The 18,180-nt window shown below is 48.9% G+C and overlaps 1 protein-coding gene and 1 long non-coding RNA gene across 4 annotated transcripts; one reads left to right on the top strand and one right to left on the bottom strand.

The window, feature by feature from the left end:
* Window positions 1-5,290: 5,290 nt before the first annotated feature.
* On the bottom strand, window positions 5,291-15,929 carry LOC123566852 (uncharacterized). Its single transcript, XR_006689515.3, has 3 exons — window positions 15,462-15,929; window positions 11,025-11,248; window positions 5,291-5,625 (listed from the first exon to the last, which is right to left on the bottom strand). It is a non-coding gene; the product is annotated as an uncharacterized lncRNA (long non-coding RNA).
* Window positions 9,903-16,120, top strand: HAPLN2 (hyaluronan and proteoglycan link protein 2). Of its 3 annotated transcripts, none has more exons than XM_074040757.1 (7): window positions 9,903-10,024; window positions 10,500-10,641; window positions 13,854-13,961; window positions 14,302-14,546; window positions 14,738-14,854; window positions 14,988-15,170; window positions 15,497-16,120. In XM_074040757.1, the coding sequence occupies exons 4-7, from the start codon at window positions 14,414-14,416 to the stop codon at window positions 15,778-15,780; spliced, it is 717 nt and encodes a 238-aa protein (XP_073896858.1). In that variant the 5' UTR covers window positions 9,903-10,024; window positions 10,500-10,641; window positions 13,854-13,961; window positions 14,302-14,413; the 3' UTR covers window positions 15,781-16,120. The 3 variants fall into 3 exon arrangements, with proteins under 3 accessions (XP_073896858.1, XP_005541483.1, XP_065400604.1); XM_005541426.4 differs by having other exon boundaries at window positions 14,193-14,546; XM_065544532.1 differs by having other exon boundaries at window positions 10,451-10,641; window positions 14,193-14,546.
* The last annotated feature ends 2,060 nt before the right edge of the window (window positions 16,121-18,180 follow it).

Below are 18,180 nucleotides of genomic sequence, written 5' to 3'. Positions count from 1 at the left end.
TTTAAGATGGAGTCTCACTCTGTCGCCCAGGCTGGAGTGCAGTGGCGGGATCTCGGCTCACTGCAACCTCCACCACCAGGGTTCAAGTGATTCTTCTGCCTCAGCCTCCTGAGCAGTTGGGATTACAGGTGCCCACCACCACACTCGGCTAATTTTTGTGTTTTTAGTAGTGACAGGGTTTCACCATCTTGGCCAGGCTGATCTTGAACTCTTGACCTCGTGATCCACCCGCCCTCTTTCTTTTGCAGTGCTTGCTGCGCTTCTAGAGTTGTCCTAGAGGGTGTGGGTTTCAAGGTAGCAAACACACCCATTTGGGTTGCTTTTTTATATTTTTCATATGACATATTTCCAGATACATTAGTAAAGATGCTGTGGAAAAATTTCTGAAAGGGGTGGTATAGAAGATGCCAACCCCAGTGGGAGTAGAGCTGGGAAGCAGGACCATGATGGTAAGAAGAACACGAAGGAATCCCAGCCTCATTCATTCTCCCTTCGAACAAGAGCTTAGCTGAACACAGGAAAAGCAGAGGTCTGAAGCGCTGAGTCTGAAGGATGCCCGCAGAGCTTTGAGGGCTCTGCTGTAGCATCTTTATCTTTGCGCATTCTCCACCACAGACACCTGGTGATCCCCTAAACGTGCACGGGACCTGAGCCAGGTGCAGCGCCCAGAACGCTGCAGGGGCCCTCAGCGCTGGGGATACAGCCTTCTTGCTCCACCTGCTGGCTCTCTGCCTTATTACATGTTACCATTTCAATCATGACTAAATATATTCATGCACATCATATATGAATGTCTACAAATGCCTTGAAAGATTGCAAGACAACAAAAGATTAAAAGTCATTTTCTCTATGTCGTAGGATTAAGGGGGATTTTCACTTTTTAATATTGTTATGTTTGTTAAATTATCTACAATTAAGTGCATCATTGTGTAATCAGTAAAAAATTAATCCAAGTAGTCTTCCAATTAAAAAAATATTATTCTATGATTCATCCTGGCATTTTCATGGCCTTATTTTTACATTTATGTTTTCAAGCCTTCTGGATTTTAGTTTAAGGAGAGTTATAGATCTGCTGTTTTCTTTTTCCAGATAACTAGTTGTTGCAACCTTTAGCAACCTAAATGTTCATCAATAGGCATCTCATTAAGTAAATTATGCTCCATATGGACACAAATAAAGGAACAATAGACACCAGGCCTACTTGAGGGAGGAGAGTGGGAGGAGGGTGAGGATTGAAAAACTACCTATCAGATACTACGCTTACTACCTGGGGGACAAAATAATCTATACACCAAACCCCCACAACATGCACTTTTCCTATAGAACAAACCTGCACATGTACCCCTGAGCATAAAATAAAAGTTAACAAACAAACAAATAGCAGCCGGGCGCGGTGGCTCACGCCTGTAATCCCAGCACTTTGGGAGGCCGAGGTGGGCAGATCACAAGGTCAGGAGATGGAGACCGTCTTGACCAACATGGTGAAACCCTGTCTCTACTAAAATACAAAAAATTAGCTGGGCGTGGTGGCACATGCCTGTAATCCCAGGTCCTTGGGAGGCTGAGGCAGTGGAATTGCTTGAACCCGGGCGGTGGAGGTTACAATGAGCTGAGGTCGCGCCACCACACTTCAGCCTGATGACAGAGCAAGACTCCGTCTCAAAAAAAAACAACAAACAAGTAAATAATGCTACAGCCACCCACTGAAATACTACGCAGACATGAAAAATGAGAGAATTTGATGTCATGTGCTGATAGGACAAATGCTCACATCATATTAATAGGTGGAAAAGCAAAGTAGGAGGCCTGGCGCGGTGGCTCACACCTGTAATCCCAGCACTTTGGGAGGCCGAAGCGGACGGATCACCTGAGGTCAGGAGTTCGAGACCAGCCTGACCAACATGGAGAAACCCCGTCTCTACTAAAAAATACAAAAAATGTAGCCAGACATAGTGGCGGGAGCCTGTAATCCCAGCTACTCAGGAGGCTGAGGCAGGAGAATTGCTTGAACCAGGAAGGCGGAGGTTGCAGTGAGCCGAGGTCGCGCTAATGCACTCCACCCTGGGCAACAAGAGTGAAACTGTCTCAAAAAAAAAAAAAAAAAAAGCGCCAAAACAATAACAACAACAACAACAGGTGATCGCTTCAATCAATCAGTAGCTCTCTGAGTTTTGATTGATTCTGTTCCCTTTGAAACTTCTTCCCCTACCAGTGATAATCCCTAAAATGTGTTGATTACTTTCTATGAGCCAAGCACTGTTCTGCTTATCGATGCTGTTGTTATCCTTATTTTCAGATGAAAACAATTAAAGAGAAGGTAGGTAAGTTATCTAATGTTCCCTGGTTAGTAGGTAGCAGGGCTGAGATTTATGCTTAGACGTTCAACCCAGAGGCTATGGAACTTTTTGTTAGTTTGTTTTGCGCACAGGGAAAGAAGGAACAGAGCCTGTGCAACTTAACCTCTAAACTATACTGCCTTTTTGTTAAACTTGCAGAAATTGGAAGACAACTTCAATTTTATTTATTTATTCAGTAAATATCTTCTGAGTTTTTGTTTTGTTTCGTTTTGTTTGAGACGGAGTTTTGCCCTGTTGCCCGGGCTGGAGTGCAGTGGCATGATCTCGGCTCACTTCAACCTCTGCCTCCAGGGTTCAAGCAGTTTTCCTGCTTCAGCCTCCCCAGTAGCTGGGATTACAGGTGCCCACTATCATGCCCAGCTAATTTTTGTATTTTTAGTAGAGACAGGGTTTCACCATGTTGGCCAGGCTGGTCTCGAATTCCCAACCTCAGGTGATCCACCCACTTCCGCCTTCCAAAGTACTGGGATTACAGGCATGAGCCACCGCCCTGCCAGTAAACATTTTCTGAATGCCTGGTATATCCAGGTGAAGCTGTTAAGTTGCTTCTTCCTTTTGTTTGGGTATTTTTTTGGAGCGGGGAGTGGTCCCACTCTGTCTTCCAGAGTGGAGGGCAGTGGCTAAATCAAAGCTTACTGCAGCTTTAAAGTCCTGGGTTCAAGTAATTCTCCTGCCTCAGCCTCCCAAGTATCCGGGACCACAAGCACATGGCACTGCTCCTGTTTCCTGTTTCTTGCTTTTGTTAAGGAAAGCTTCCCGGAGGAAGCACAAATGGGTGCACCTAAAGTATCTTTGATGTTGCTAGTGGGACTGAGGAGCAGGAAATGGTGGCCCATGGGAGCAACAAACATCTAAGGATGTCCTTAGCTATGCGAAAGCCTTGCAGAGGAGTCTTGCTGATAATGGTCACTTCATCTTGGAGTTCATAGCTGGTTCCTTGCATGCTGGAGATACAAAGTGATCCTACCCTTCCAAGAGTTTTAGCTTCCTAAAAACTCTTGCAGTAATTATGCCTGTGGATTTATTATTAAAGGGAAGCAGAGGGTGCTAGCGTGTTGCCCTTGATAAAGGGAAGTTGAGAAGTGGAAAAACATAATTCTCAAACTTTTTTGTTATTCATTAACTCATGTCATCATTTTATTTAACTCATTAATGAGAGAACTAATAAGGAGACAAAAGAGCTGCTTTGAGGAGCATTTGAGAGATAGGAATTTAAACAGTCAATAAGAAAAGAATTGTCAGGCCAGGCGTGGTGGCTCACGCCTGTAATCCCAGCACTTTGGGAAGCTGAGGCGGGCAGATCACAAGGTCAGGAGTTTGAGACCAGCCTGGCCAACATGGCGAAACCCCGTCTCTACTAAAAATACAAAAAAATTAGCTGGGCGTGGGGGTGGGCACCTGTAATCCTAGCTACTCAGGAGGCTGAGGCAGGAGAATCGCTTGAACCTAGGAGGCGGAGGTTGCAGTGAGCCGAGAACGCACCACTGCACTCCTGCCTGGGCAACAGAGCAAGACTCCATCTCAAAAAAAAAGAAAAGAATTGTCAAAATTAGATTGATAATTTAGATATAGGACTGGTTAACTTTCTAGGATGGTAAAACCAAAACCCCTTTGTGATTAGCGTCTCAATTGGGCAATAAAACCCTATGATTTTATCAAGTTCTACAGGTTAGCCTTTACCCGACAGGACTATAAATGCCGGTGCATTTGTAAGTTGTAGATTATTTATCAAATGTGTTGTGACAACAAAGTCACATTCCCTGGCAGAGTCAGATGAGTGTCAAGCAAGCTTATTAGAAAATGCTCTAGACCAGGTGCAGTGGCTCATACCTGTAATTCCAACACTTTGGGAGGCCGGGGCGGGTGGATCACTTGAGGTCAGAAGTTCAAGATCAGCCTGGCCAACATGGTGAAGCCCCATCTCTACTAAAAATACAAAAAATTAGCTGAGCATGGTGGAGCATGCCTGTAATCCTAGCTACTTGGGAGGCTGAGATAGGAGAATCACTTGAACCTAGGGGGCAGAGGCTGCAGTGAGCCAAGATCATGCCACTGCACTCCAGCCTGGGTGACAGAGTGAGATTCCATTTCAAAAAAAAGAAAAAAAGAAAAAGAAAAAAGAAAAAATGCTCTAGTGTGATATCAAAAAAAAAAAAAAAAAAAAAAAACAAAACAAGAAACCAAAAAATCCTCATTTTACCTTTTACAAGTTTCAAGAAATGATTCTTTCACAGCAAAGAAGAACTCATCTAGCTTTAGAGATAGGCTACCTGGGTTAGGTAGGAACTTGAACAAGTTACTAACTTACTAACCCTTTCTGGACATCAGTTTCCTGGTCTATAAAATGGGAATAATAATACTGTGATAGAATTTATTTCTCCCACGTGAAAGAACATACAGCTATAAGATGGGGTTCACTTTTTTTTTTTTTTTTGAAACGGTGTCTCACTCTGTCACCAGGCTGGAGTGCAGTGGCACAATCTCAGCTCACTGCAACCTTCATCTCCCTGGTTCAAGCGATTCTCCTGCCTCAGCCTCCCAAGTAGCTGGGATCACAGGCATGTGCCACCATACCTGGCTAATTTTTGTAATTTTAGTAGAGACAGCTTTCACCATGTTGGCCAGGCTGGTCTCGAGCTCCTCACCTCGTGATTCACCCTCCTTGGCCTCCCAAAGTGCTGGGATTACAGGTATGAACATGGCACCCGGCCAGAGTTCACTTTTTAAAATTATTCCAATCCTATTCTGAGAATGGTCGATTAATACTTGTAGATCTTACTTCTGGGTTTGTTTGACCAATATGAGACTGGGAGTGAGAATCTGTGCAAACTGAAGCCAGACCCCACCTAGACTGGCCAGAATGAGAAGACAAGCCACGGATTTGAGACACCAAGCTTTGAGGCCTGGGAGAATAAGATGGGCTAAGAAAATAAACAGTCAAGATCTTGAGATATTTATTTGGAGGGATAGTTGAGCAAAAATACAGTTTAAATGGTCCACTTGAATATCAGCAGTGAACTGACCGTTATAAACAGAATGACAAGTGACACGATTATTAATAAGTAAAATCTAATTTTACATCTTGGTAACTTTGCAAACAGCTTCTTGACATTTGCCTTTTACTGTTCCTTGTGCTTTCCATTATTTCACTTTGCCCTCATCTACTTCTGAGATGGGCAGAAGAGGTGCTATTCTGTTTCACTGAGAACTTCATACAGTCAGGAGCTTCATAAAGTCATTTGCTTCTGTGTCTCTGCAGACTGAGGCCCTTCAGAAAATAATTTAAATAGAATTGAGTTTCCATTGTGCAGATGAAGTAACAGGCCCAGCGGCGAAGCCTGGGCCTGTGTCACCGAAGGTGACACTGTGGCAGAACTGTAACTAGAACCCAAGCCTCCTGTCCTCTACTAGAAGGTCTCCTATGCCCAGTAGCTATAAAGGTTTGTACTGTGGAGTTGTACCTTGCACGCTCTGGGGAGTATGCCTTGCATACTCCAGGCCTCTATATGTGGTCAGGAGTGGAGTCTAGGTGAGTGTCCAAATAAAGCATCAGGCTGAGTTTGATGTTGCTGCCTTTTGGCCCTGGAGAAATGCTGGAGAGCCAGGCATGGGGGTGCCCACCTGTAGTCCCAGCTAATCAGGAGGGTGAGGCAGGAGAATCACTTGAACACAGAAGTTTGACGCTGCAGTGAGCAATGATCGCACCACTGTACTGCAGTTCGGGGCCACAGAGACAAATCCCATCTCTCTCTCTTTCTTTTTTTTTTTTCTCAGACAGAGTCTTGCTCAGTCGCTTAGGCTGGAGTGCAGTGGTGCAATCTCGGCTCACTGCGACCTCCACCTCCTGGGTTCAAGTGATTCTCCTGCCTCAGCCTCCTGAGTAGCTGGGCAGGTGCGCACGACCATGCCCAGCTAACTTTTTGTATTTTTAGTAGAGACAGGATTTCACCATGCTGGCCAGGCTGGTCTTGAACTCATGACCTTGTCATGAGTTCCTAAAGTGCTGGGATTATAAGTGTGAGCCATCGCACCCGGCCAGATCCCATCTCTTAAAAAAATTTTTAGAGATCCCATCTTTTAAAAAAAATTTATTTAAAAAATGTTGGAAAGAGAAAGACCAGAGAGAGTCACTCCTTTTGAAGTCCTCCCTAAAGTGTCGTCTTGCCAACCCTTCCAGTCATTCACACAACAATCCTAGTCATAACTGGGACCATGCTTGCCATCACCAGGGGTCAGGAAAACTGGCCAGCTGAACCTGCTTGGATGGTGGAAGCCGAACGTGGGTGTTAGAGAAGATGTCGGGACTCCATGCTTGTCTGGAATCACTCCACCACGTTCTGGTCAGTAAGTATAGGACTGACAAAGCCCTTCCTCAGAGATGCTGGGTCAGTGAGGAGACCCCAGCTTGCCTCAGCCATCTCACCCCACTCCCGTTTTAGCGTCTGGGGGGAAAATGAGAATGAAAGTGACCTTGAGTAAACTAAACACAGTTTGGCTATTTATTATATGTATTCCTGTCTGTTCCTTTCTCATTCGATCCTCACTGGGTTGTTTTTGCATCTATCAAATAGTTCTAGGCTTTCCTCCCCGTCAAACTCAGCCTTTTATGGATTTACATACCAGAGACTTCCAAGCCACAGTTCAGAAGTGATTTGTGGAGAAAGGAGCAGTAAATTTGTGGAGAAATGGGCCTGGGAATGGACACAGTAACCAGGCTGTGGAGCCATTTATATCTACTCCTCCCTCTGCCGGAGGCTGTTTGTTTGAGTTGGCAGGAAGCCAATCAGATGCACTGGATCAGGGTGTCCTGTCCAAGGAGACAGGGGGCTATTTGTCTTCTCTCATGAGAGAGACAGTCGTGGGGGGAGGAGGGAAGCGCTTAAGAACAGGGATGGAGTAGATAGGGAAAAGATAGCCAATCAGATCTCTCAAGAGTATAGTCAGCCGGGTACAGTGGCTCACGCCTGTAATCCCACAACTTTGGGAGGCCGAGGCGGGAGGGTCACTTGAGTACAGGGGTTCGAGAGCAGCCTGGGCAAGACAGGGAGACCCTGTCTTTACAAATAATTTTTAAAAGTTAGCTGGGTGTAGTGGTGCACATCTGTGCACCCAGCTACCTGAGAGGCTGAGATGGGAGAGACTGTTTGAACCTGGGAGGTCGAGGCCGCAGTGCGCCATGATCGTATCACTGCACTCCAGCCTGGGTGACAAAGTGAGACCCTGTCTCAAAAAAAAAAAAAAAAAAAAGAAAGAAAGTATATTCAAGGTGGCTTCCTGTTATTAGATATGACCCTAGTGAAAACCTGGAGCTTGTCTGAATTGGACAGCCAAGGAGAGAGGCAGAAGAGGATTAGTAGAAAAAGCGGAAACTTCTAGACTTGACTCAACGACTGTATGGTGTGTGATTTGGGGCAAGCCACCTTCATCTCTATCTCCTCCTCTAGTAAATGTTCAGCATCCTGAGGTCTCCTCCAGTTCTGAAAGGGTATTTTTGTTGTTGTTTTGTTGTGTTTTTTGAGATGGTGTCTCACTCTTTTGCCCAGGCTGGAGTGTAGTGGCACGATCTCAGCTCACTGCAACCTCCTTCTCCTGGGTTCAAGGGATTCACCCCCCTCAAGCCTCCCAAGGAGCTGGGATTACAGGCATACACCACCATGCCTGGCTAATTTTTATATTTTTAGTAGAGACAGAGTTTCACCATGTTGGCCAGGCTGGTCGCGAACTCCTGACCTCAGGTGATCCACCCACTTCAGCCTCCCAAAGTATTGGGATTACAGGCGTGAGTCATAGTGCCTGGCCTCATTTTTTTTTTTTTAATTTTTAACTCACAGAACATGAAATTATATGGTTTTAATAATGCAAAGCTACTTCCATGGGGCTACAGCAGAGAGAAAATAAGGCTAAAATGGAACTTAAAGCTCAAAACATTTCTAAATGTCTGTTTACAGGGGCAGGTCGAGGGAGCCCTCCCTCTGCATTGATAGAAAACAAAAACAACTGGGCCTATTTGGCATTGTTGGAAATGTTCTATATCTTGATCTGGTGGGTTTTTACCTGTGTACATTAAATGTACATTAAATGTACACAGGTAAAAATTCATTTAGCTGTACACATAATTTCAATGACTTTTTTGTATGTAAATTATACCTCAATGGAAAGATTTTAAAATGGACTTAATTAGGCCCAGCATGGTGGCTCACGCCTGTAATCCCAGCATTTTGGGAGGCTGAGGTGGGCAGATTGCTTGAGCCCAGGAGTTCGAGACCAGCCTGGCCAACATGGTGAAACCCCATCTCTACAAAAAAATACAAAAATTAGCTGGGTATGGTGGTGCACACCTGTAGTCCCAGCTGCTCTGAAGGCTGAGGTAAGAGGAGGAGGCAGAGCAGTGAGTCGAGATTGTGCCACTGCACTCCAGCCTGGGTGACACAGCCAGACTCTGTCTCAAAAAAAAAAAAAAAGTTAATTAGACGGGTGTAGTGGTGTGTGCCTGTAGTCCTAGCTAATTTCGAGGCTAAGTGGGGAAGATCTCTTGAGCCCACGTGTTTGAGGCTGCAGTGAACAATGATTGGGCCACTGCACTCCTGCTTGGGCAACAGATGGAGACCTTGTCTTAAAAAAAGAAGAAAAAAAGGCCAGGCGCGGTGGCTCATGCCTGTAATCCCAGCACTTTGGGAGGCCAAGGCGGGCAGATCATGGGGTCAGGAGATCGAAACCATCCTGGTTAACACGGTGAAATCCCATCTCTACTAAAAATACAAAAAATTAGCCGGTCATGGTGGCAGGCGCCTGTAGTCCCAGCTACTTGGGAGGCTGAGGCAGGAGAATGACGTGAACCCAGAAGGCGGAGCTTGCAGTAAGCCGAGATCACGCCACTGCACTCCGGCCTGGGCGACAGTGAGAGACTCCGTGTCAAAAAACAAAAAAAACAAAAAAAGGACTTTAAAGAAAGTGAATTTCCATCCAGGAAAACTAAGGATCCCCTTCTGAGTATTTTTAAAATGTTCTCTATTTGTGCTGAGGGAAGAGGTAAAATATTAGGGAACCAATAAGATAACCTCTCTTTTGGAGAGATTTCCAAAGTCCTTCTATCCTCAGAAATTCTCCCTCCCCAGGGAACATGAAAAATCCTCCTTACTGTCTGATCTCCATCTCTCCTATTGCAATGCTAGCCACTCCCTCTGCCCTCATGGAGCCCAGCCTTTCCCCTGGCCGTAGACAAAATCTCTTTAGAGCCCTCTAGTTTGGAGTGTTGAGAGAGATTCCATTTCAACCTTTTCACCATCCGTTCTCTGCCCCTCACCCTATTCTCTTCTTCTTGGGGATGTCAATTCCTGTTCTGAGCCCGCCCCCAACCCAGGCCCTTTTCCGGTGGTATGTGCCAGCCGGTCCTGCATCCCACATCCCCAGCTGTTGACATTTCATTGCCATTACCCACAGAATAAAGAAAGGGGCCCTGTTAGTCAACAATAGGGGAAAAGACAGAGACAATGGGAAATTGTGCTTCCGATGGGGTGGGGACTGAGAAGGAAAGGACAGACAGACAGACAGACAGGGGGGTTGTACAGAAGAGGTCCGGTTTCCTGAAGCAGCTGAAAGTCCTGGATGGTTCCCACCTGAGAGTCCGTTTGCAAAGGCAATGTGCAGTCAGGCACCAGAGGGCAGAGGTGAGTACTCTGTTGTGGGGAGAGGGGAGATGGGGATGCTGCTTACATGAGGTGCATATGGAAAGGGAGGCAGCTCGAGCTTGGCAGTTATAGATCTTTGAGCCACATTTAGAGTTCATCCCCATCCCCATCAGTCCAACACCTTCATATCCACCGATCAATCTACACCTCTCTCGTCCAAAGGCATCAAGAAACAATGAAGCACCTCACTTTCTGCACTCTTCCAGGTCATCATTCCTGGGTTGCTCCCTTTATTCCACTGCCCTTCATGGGTTCCCAGCCCTCATCCCAAGCCCAGCATCTTCCCCTAGTCCCAGAATAGTGATTTCCACAGATCTGGGCTGGACACAGGTCTCTTAACAAGGCTGAGTGGACTAATGGGGGAGGGGGTCGTTCTTGGCATCTTGGCTTCTTCTTTGAGCACAGGACAGAAGCTTTTCCTCAAAGGTGCAAAAGGAGCAACTGTGTTGAACAGGTGCTCAAGTCCCAGGGTTTTAAGGTGCTTGGAACTCCCAGGAGCCTGGCAAAACCTTCATCCAGAACCTCTTCCTCAAGCAAGACAAAAAGCTGCTAAGCACTGCTCCCTCCGTCTCTGTGAAGAGACCAGCTTCTAACAGGTAGGCAATGGAGCTGCTGACTACTCGTATTTTCTGTAAGGGGTATGAAGAGCATGTGTGTGCACTTGTTTTGAAATACAGAAATATAGATTAGTGATTAAGTGCTTGAGCCTCACTGTCAGATCTGGATTCAAATCCCAGCAAACCCGTCCTCTTACCAGCTGTGTGACCTCATTTCCTAAAATGTGTGCACTTTGGTTTCAGCATGTGTACAATAGGATTTATAATTGTTTCTGCCTCAGGATTGCTGGGAGGAGTAAATATAAAAATATGCATGTAAAGTGCTTAGAGCAGTGTCAGGCACATTCAATTTTAAAGGTATTCATTTGAGCTATCATTGTTGGTCTCAGTCAATTTCAGTCCTCACGATCACTCTTACTTACCAAGTTCTCCTATAAAGAAGTGTTCTCTTGCTCATGTTCGCATCCCAGATACTTTCACTTTTAACCACTGAGAAGTTTTCTGTGCCTAACCTCTGTTTCTCCTACGGCAAGCTGGTCTTTGGTCCTCATTTGCAGGAAGATGGAGCTCCATTCTTTAGATTTCTGGTGACTTCTCAGGGTGCTTCCTCCGTTTCCCCATTCCCCATCCCGTCTTCTTATGAATCCTTAATGAAAGTTCATTCATTAAGCCACACACACTTATTTAACACCACTATGTACCAGAAACTATGCTGGGAACTGGAGATAACAGCTAACACATACACAGCACTTATTACATTCCAGACACTATTTCAAGCACTTTGCATATATCAATTCAGTTGCTCCTCACAACTACTCAGTGAGGTAGGTGTGCTATTATTCCCCACATTTCACTGATGAGGACACTGAGGCAGAGAGAGGTTAAGTAACTTGCGCATGATAATTAACTTATGCGTAGTCATGCAATTAGGAAATAGAGGAGCCAGATTTGGAAAACGAATACAGTGAAGTCGAGAAGTCTTCATTTTTTTTGAGACAAGGTCTTGCTCTATCCCCTAGGCTGGAGTGCAGTGGCACGATCTCGGCTCGCTGCAACCTCCACCTCCTGGGTTCAAGCAATTCTGCCTCAGCCTCCCTAGTAGCTGGACTTACAGGTGCATGCCACCATGCCCAGCTAAATTTTATATTTTTAGTAGAGACAGGATTTCACCATGTTGGCCGTGCTTGTCTTGAACTCTTAACCTCAAGTAATTCACCCGCCTCGGCCTCCCAAAGTGTTAGGATTACAGGCGTGAGCCACTGTGCCTGGCCTAGTCCAATTTTTTTTTTAAGGTCAAGGGGATAAGAATGATACAACAGGTGCCGGAGGTGGTGGTTCATGCCTGTAATCCCAGCATTTTGGGAGGCCAAGGAGGGTGGATTACCTGAGGTCAGGAGTTCTCAAGACCAGCCAGGCCAACATGGTGAAACCCTGTTTCTACTACAAATACAAAAATTAGCCCAGAGTGGTGGTGGGTGCCTGTAGTCCCAGCCTACTCGGGAGGCTGAGGCAGGAGAATTGCTTGAACCCAGGAGGCAGAGGTTGCAGTGAGCTGAGATGGTGCCATTGCACTCCAGCCTGGGCAACAAGAGTGAAACTCCGTCTCAGAAAAAAAAAAAAAAAAAGAATGATACAATAAAGGAGGAGCTGGGAGCAGTGGCTCAAACCTGTAGTTCCAGCTACTTAGGAGGCTGAGGTAGAAGCATTGCTTGAGCCCAGGAGTTGGAGGCCAGCCTGGGCAACATAGTAAGACCCTGTATCTTATTTAAAAAAATTTTAAAAGGGGGGAAATCAACTACTGTACTGAAATAGATAATTGCATTTAAAGTAGTTTTTAAAAATAACTTTATAATTTTATATATTTTAACTTCGTAATTTCTGGAAAACCTCCTTGATATAGTCTATATACGGATACATATTATGTTCAAATTCACACTGTTAAGTTTAGGTGCTAATAAAAGTACTTGTAAGACAAAAAAAGTCCTGGCTGGGTGTGATGGCTCATGCTTGTAATCCCAGCATTCTGGGAGGCCAAGGCAGAAGCATTACTTGAGCCCAGGAGTTCAAGACCAGCCTGGGCAACATTTTGAAACTCCATCTCTACAAAAAATAGAAAAGAAAAAAAAAATTAGTGGGGCATCGTGGTGTACACCTGTAGTCCCCGCTACTCAGGAGGCTGAAATGGGAGGATGGCTTGAGCCTGGGAGGGCGAGGCTGCAGTAAGCCATGATCATACCACTGCACTCCAGTCTGGGCAAGAGAATGAAACCCTATCTCAAGAAAAAAAGGTCCCCAGTCCAGCAGATCACAGTGCTCTACAGTGTGGCAAACTGGGGGTGAGTAAAGGTTTCCCAAAGGAGGTGAGGCCTGTGCAACCAATGCAGGCACAAAGGAAAGGAAATGAGTGCAAACTTGGACTGTGTGGGAAACTGCCAGAAGTCCAGCATGTCTGGGGCACAGTGCAGGGGCCAAAGTGGTAAGAGGCGAGGTGGGGGCCATGCTGGAGGTGCAGGGAGCAACTGGATTATAGACAGCCTTGGAAGCTGTGGTTATGAGATTGGATTTTATCCTCAGGGCAACCGGGAGTCACTTTCAAGCAGGAGAGTGACAAGGCCAGGCACAGTGGCTCACGCCTGCTGTAATCCCAGCACCAGCCTTGTCAACGCAGCATGACTTTGTCTCTACTAAAAACTTAAAAGAAAAAATTAGCTGGGGTAGTGGCACATGTCTGTAGTCCCAACTACTCAGGAGGCTGAAGTGGGAGGATCACCTGGGGCTAGAAGTTAGGGGCTGCAGTGAGCCATGATCATGCCACTGCACTCCAGCCTGGAACATGGAGCAAGACTCTGTCTCAAGAAAAAAAAAAAAAAAAAAAGCGGGAGAGTGATAAGATCATTTTGACTTTGGCTTCAAGATGGAGAATGGGTGCTGGGAGAGGATAGAGACGAGCTGGCAGTCCAGATGGCAAGCTTGGGAAGTGGCACTTGTGATGAAGGGGACAGGTAGAGGAGATGCTAAATTAGTACCTGCAGGCTGAGAGGATGTGACAGAGGAAGAGAGGGAGAGGAAGGGGATTGCCACTGCCTTCCTCCCCTCATCACCTTCCTTTTGTCACCTACCCCTTCTCTCTGCCCCAGTGGCTTCCGACTGGACAGTCCCTTCTAGGAATCTCTGATGGGAGTTCACTGACAACCCTGCTTTTCCCCACCCTTTTGCCCCAGTCCTAACTGCCCACTCTTTGTGCCCTGCAGACAGTGCTGGGCTGCCCCCCATCATGCCAGGTGGGCCCACCCTCCCCACACTCTGCTGCTTCCTTCTTTGGGTCTTCACCATCTTCCACAAAGGCCAAGGAGACCCAGGTAAGACCCCAGCCCAGGCCAGAATCTGGGGAAGGCTTGGGGAGGCTGCAAGGGTGGGGAAAGGGGAAAGGGCAGTTATTGCAGGTACTCAGGGAGTGAAAGTCATTGCTGAGAAAGCAATGGAGGAGAGGGTTGGGGGGCTCTGGAGAAAGCATTTGGAGAGCAGGGTCTGATGGGCACTTGGAGCAGTGAGGATCGGGGGTTCCTGCCACTGTGGCCCCCTCTGCTCAGCATCCCACCCGGGCCCCCACTACCTCCTGCCCCCCATCCACGAGGTCATTCACTCTCATCGTGGGGCCACGGCCACGCTGCCCTGTGTCCTGGGCACCACGCCTCCCAGCTATAAGGTGCGCTGGAGCAAGGTGGAGCCTGGGGAGCTCCGGGAAACTCTGATCCTCGTCACCAACGGACTGCACGCCCGGGGGTATGGGCCCCTGGGAGGGCGCGCCAGGATGCGGAGGGGGCATCGGCTAGACGCCTCCCTGGTCATCGCGGGCGTGCGCCTGGAGGACGAAGGCCGGTACCGCTGCGAGCTCATCAACGGCATCGAGGACGAGAGCGTGGCGCTGACCTTGAGCCTGGAGGGTGAGGCCCTTCCGCTCCCGCCCCATTCCTCTGTAGCAGGCGGGACCGCCTCGCCTGGGTCTCCCAGGGCTCCTTTCCAGTATCTCCCCCTCACCCCTGGGGACCCCAGCTCCCTCTCCCAGGCCGCGCCGCCCTTCCTCCCCCTCCGCTCCCATCTGCTGGCCCTCCCCAGGCTCTCCGCCACCCCCTAGGTGTGGTGTTTCCGTACCAACCCAGCCGGGGCCGGTACCAGTTCAATTACTACGAGGCGAAGCAAGCGTGCGAGGAGCAGGACGGACGCCTGGCCACCTACTCCCAGCTCTACCAGGGTGAGCGGCCGAACCCAGCACCTCCCAGGCCCCGCGGAGCTGTCTCAGGGGCCCGAGAAAGGGCGCCAGGCGAGCTCAGTCTGGCTCCTGCCTGTGACGCCTCTCATCCCCGACCCCCGCCGTCTCCCGCCAGCTTGGACCGAGGGTCTGGACTGGTGTAACGCGGGCTGGCTGCTCGAGGGCTCCGTGCGCTACCCTGTGCTCACTGCGCGCGCCCCGTGCGGCGGCCGAGGCCGGCCCGGGATCCGCAGCTACGGGCCCCGCGACCGGATGCGCGACCGCTACGACGCCTTCTGCTTCACCTCCGCGCTGGCAGGTGAAGCGCGGGGCGAAGGCAGGGTCTTGGGGCGGGGTCTGAAAAATGTGGGGGGCGAGGAGTGGACCTCAGCTTGAGATCAGGGCAGGGTCTCCGAGTCCCTCCAAGGCACCGTCCCTCCATCAGCCCGCTCGCCCGTCCGCCCGGGCTCCAGCCCACCTCTCCAAACCCTCCCTGCACTTCTGCCTTGATCCCCCCACTCCTAGTACCCAAGCTCGATCCAGCACCTCTGCGGCCCCGCCCCCCAACTCCGCCTTCTGGGAGTCAGCCGCCCCGCCCCGCCCCGCCTACCCCACTTTCGGTCGGTGACCCGCTGTGATCCCCAGGTCAAGTGTTCTTCGTGCCCGGGCGGCTGACGCTGTCTGAAGCCCACGCGGCGTGCAGGCGACGAGGCGCCGTGGTGGCCAAGGTTGGGCACCTCTACGCCGCCTGGAAGTTCTCAGGGCTAGACCAGTGCGACGGCGGCTGGCTGGCTGACGGCAGTGTGCGCTTCCCAATCATCACGCCGCGGCCGCGCTGCGGGGGGCTCCCGGATCCCGGAGTACGCAGCTTCGGCTTCCCCAGGCCCCAGCAGGCAGCCTATGGGACCTACTGCTACGCCGAGAATTAGGCGCCCACCGTGTCCCCTCCAGCGCGCGCGACGAAGCTTGGCAGTCGTGGCGGGGTTCTCTAGCCACCCCTTTCCGGAGAACCTCCCCTCCCTCTAGACCCGGAGCGGCCTCTCCAGACCTGTCTTCCCAGCTGGGGCCTGCGGGCCTCGGACCCTGGCTGGCCCGGCGGCGGGGAGGGGAAGCGGGGCGCCCCCAGCGGCGAGATGCGGCGGTGACCCTCGGACCCGCTGCGGTTCCCGAGCCCCAGGAGAGGACTCAGCCACCGCAGAGGGGAGGGAGAGGCGGCCGGGGGCATTAACTGACCTCTGAGTACAGCAATAAAATAACCTGGGGATCTTTTGTGTTGGGCGGAGCTGTAAGCGCTGCGAGGCGTGGAGAGGTGTGTGTGTGCGTGTGTGTGTGTGCGCGCGCGCGCATGTCGGGGCTGATGACCCGTGATCCTGCGTGCCCACCGAGCACCTAAGACAGGGTAAGGGGCAGGGCTGTTGCCGTTACGGGGTGGGTCAGCGGAAGAGCGGGAGTGCGGTGGGAGGGCACCAATAGGCCAAGGGAGAGGGAGAACTGGAGACGACGTGGGCGCCTGGCCCACGCAGGAGAATCCAGCATGTTGTTGCGCCAGGCGCCACGCGGGGGCGCCTCACACTCACCTAAGATTAGTTCAAATCTGCCAGGGGCGCCCCATACCACCAGGCCTACACTGTGTGCCCCAGATAACAAACATAAGACAATTTAGGGCCGGGCGCGGTGGCTCACGCCTGTAATCCCAGCACTTTGGGAGGCCGAGGCGGGCGGATCATGAGGTCAGGAGATCGAGACCATCCTGGCTAACATGGTGAAACCCCGTCTCTATTAAAAATACAAAAAATTAGCCGGGCGTGGTGGTGGGCGCCTGTAGTCCCAGCTATTCGGGAGGCTGAGGCGGGAGAATGGCGTGAACCCGGGAGGCGGAGCTTGCAGTGAGCCGAGATTGTGCCACTGCACTCTAGCCTGGGCGACACAGCAAGACTCCGTCTCAAAAAAAAAAAAAGGCAACTTAAACATATTTCAAAATGTGCAGCCTGCAGACCTCCCTGAAGCGTTTGCACAGACTACTGTTAAAGATAGGAAAGTGATATTCTTGCTGGAATTGACAGGAAATTAACCCTGTGGAAGGAGGAGGCAAACACCAAACACCAGGGCCACCAAAGGAAACGGGCAACTGGACAAGTAACATTCTTAACTCGTGGCTAAAGGAAACATACTAACAATTCAAGAGACAAATTCTAATGTTATTAATTCACTTTTCACATATACGTTGGTGTGTATATACATAGGTTTCTAACTATACTTCAAAAAGGTTGAGCTGGATAATACTAATGAATGGGGCAAAGGGCATGAACAAGCTAATGGTACTTGATATATATAGTAAAACTGATTTCCAAGGGGGTTCTTGCTATAATTGCTAAAGAGAATTCATGCCATGGAACATTATATAAGGGACAAAGAATGATAGAATGAACAGCATCTTCAAAAACCATCACGCAACAAATGAGATATTTGTGCCATTTCCTAAACCTTGACTTTCTCATCTTAGTATGGGATAGTAGTGTTTGTCTTTTGTGTTTGTTGTGAGAATCAGTTGAGGCATTGCATGTACTGGGTAGTACATGCCTGGTACACATAATAGGCACTCAAATGGTACCTATAATAATTAATAAGTATTGTGATTACAGTAATATAGCAACAATAGTAGTTTTTCAGCTTCTTATCAGGCAGCCTGGAGGGTTGGTTGTCCTATGGCACTATATTAGTCAAGATCATGTAGATTATGCTGTGAAAACAACTCCCAAATCTCAGATAGCAAATATAAGACGACTTAAACATATTTCAAAATGTGCAGCCTGCAGATCTCCCAGAAGCGTTTGTGGGGACTACTATTAAGGATAGGAAAATCAGGCCCAGCACGGTGGCTCACACCTGTAATTCCAACACTTTGGGAGGCTGAGGTGGGCGGATCATTTAAGGTCAGGAGTTTGAGACCAGCCTGGCCAACATGGTGAAACGCTGTCTCTACTTTAAAAACGTAAAAATTAGCCAGGCATGGGGGCGGGTGCCTGTAATCCCAGCTACTCAGGAGGCTGAGGCAGGAGAATTGCTTGAACTCGGGAGGCGGAGGCTGCAATGAACAGATATCACACCACTGCGCTCCAGCCTGGGCGACAGAGCGAGACTCCGTCTCAAAAAAAAAAAAAAAAAAAAAAAACCCACAAAGGTTTATTTCTCAGGCTACACAGTCAACAGGGGAGTTCTTATTTTTGTCATTCAGGGACACAGGCTGATAGAGTACCTACCATCTCGAATACTGTCAGTCACCATACTAGCAGGAAAAAATAATAAGAGCTCTGCAGGGTTTCACAAAG

The sequence above is a fragment of the Macaca fascicularis genome, chromosome 1 (genome assembly GCF_037993035.2).
Source record: "Macaca fascicularis isolate 582-1 chromosome 1, T2T-MFA8v1.1".
Classification (NCBI taxonomy): domain Eukaryota; kingdom Metazoa; phylum Chordata; class Mammalia; order Primates; family Cercopithecidae; genus Macaca; species Macaca fascicularis.
Note: the sequence above shows the minus strand (reverse complement) of the source record. Positions and strands in the feature narration are given on the sequence as shown.